The sequence below is a fragment of the Corapipo altera genome, unplaced genomic scaffold (genome assembly GCF_003945725.1).
Source record: "Corapipo altera isolate COAL_440 unplaced genomic scaffold, ASM394572v1 38956, whole genome shotgun sequence".
Classification (NCBI taxonomy): domain Eukaryota; kingdom Metazoa; phylum Chordata; class Aves; order Passeriformes; family Pipridae; genus Corapipo; species Corapipo altera.
Genome location: NW_020892726.1, coordinates 1 through 1,151, shown reverse-complemented (window position 1 = coordinate 1,151; position 1,151 = coordinate 1). Strand labels below are relative to the sequence as shown.

The following is a 1,151-nucleotide window of genomic DNA, read 5'->3' as shown; positions in this document are numbered from 1 at the left end:
CTGGAGTTACGTGGGGCGCACCTGCAGTACAGCTGGGCACACCTGGACTTACCTGGGGAACATCTGGGGGTCACCTGGGCACACCTGGACTTACCTGGGGCACACTTGGGGTACACCTGACGCTCACCTGGAGCACACCTGGGGGTCACCTGGGCACACCTGGACTTACCTGGGGAACATCTGGGATACACTTGGGCACACCTGGACTTACCTGGGGCACACCTGGGCACACCTGGGGCACACATGGGATACACCTGAGGCTCACCTGGGGCACACGTTGCTGCACTCGAGGCTCATCTGGGGCACCTGTGGGCTTACCTGGGGCACACCTGGGCGCCCCCTTACCTGTGCCCACCTGGCCAGGGGCAGTGCCAGTGGCGGCAGCCGCCGGGGCGGGAGATTTACCGCAAGAGCAACATCTCCGTCTACGAGGTGGACGGGAAGGACCACAAGGTACGGCCCGGACGCACCTGGGGGGTACCTGGAGGGCACCTGGGACACACCTGTGCCCACCTGGGACACACCTGTGCCCCGCCCAGATCTACTGCCAGAACCTGTGCCTGCTGGCCAAGCTCTTCCTGGACCACAAGACCCTTTACTTCGACGTGGAGCCCTTCGTGTTCTACCTGCTCACCGAGGTGGATCGGCACGGCGCCCACATCGTGGGCTACTTCTCCAAGGTGGGCGCTCACCTGGGGCACCTGGGGCACCTCTGTCTGCTCCTGTCACCCTGTGTTTGCTTTTGTCCACCTGTGTCACCTCACCTGTGTCACCTGTGCCCACATCGTGGGCTACTTCTCCAAGGTGGGCGCTCACCTGGCGCCTCACCTGGGGCACCTGGGGCACCTCCATGTCACCCCCTGTCTGCTCTTGTCATCTCTTGTCTGTTGCTGTCACCTCCCCTGTGTCACCTGTGTCACCTCACCTGTGTCACCCCAAAGTCCCCAATCCCCTCAATCCCCCAAATCCCCCCCAACGTCCCCAAATGTCCCCAAATCCCCCCAAATGTCCCCAAATCCCCCCGAATCCTCTCAATGTCCCCAACACTCCCAATGTCCCCAAATCCCCCCAAATGTCTCCCAAATCTCCCCAAATGTCCCCAAATCCCCCCAATGTCCCCAACACCCCCAATGTCCCCAAATCCCCCCAAT

The 1,151-nt window shown here is 61.9% G+C and overlaps 1 protein-coding gene across 1 annotated transcript; it reads left to right on the top strand.

The window, feature by feature from the left end:
• Positions 1-291: 291 nt before the first annotated feature.
• LOC113942670 (histone acetyltransferase KAT8-like) lies at positions 292-714 on the top strand (the record flags this gene model as incomplete). Its single annotated transcript, XM_027633755.1, has 2 exons — positions 292-453; positions 540-714. Coding segments are annotated over 2 exons (337 nt in total), but the record flags the coding sequence as incomplete, so codon positions are not given.
• Positions 715-1,151: the final 437 nt, after the last annotated feature.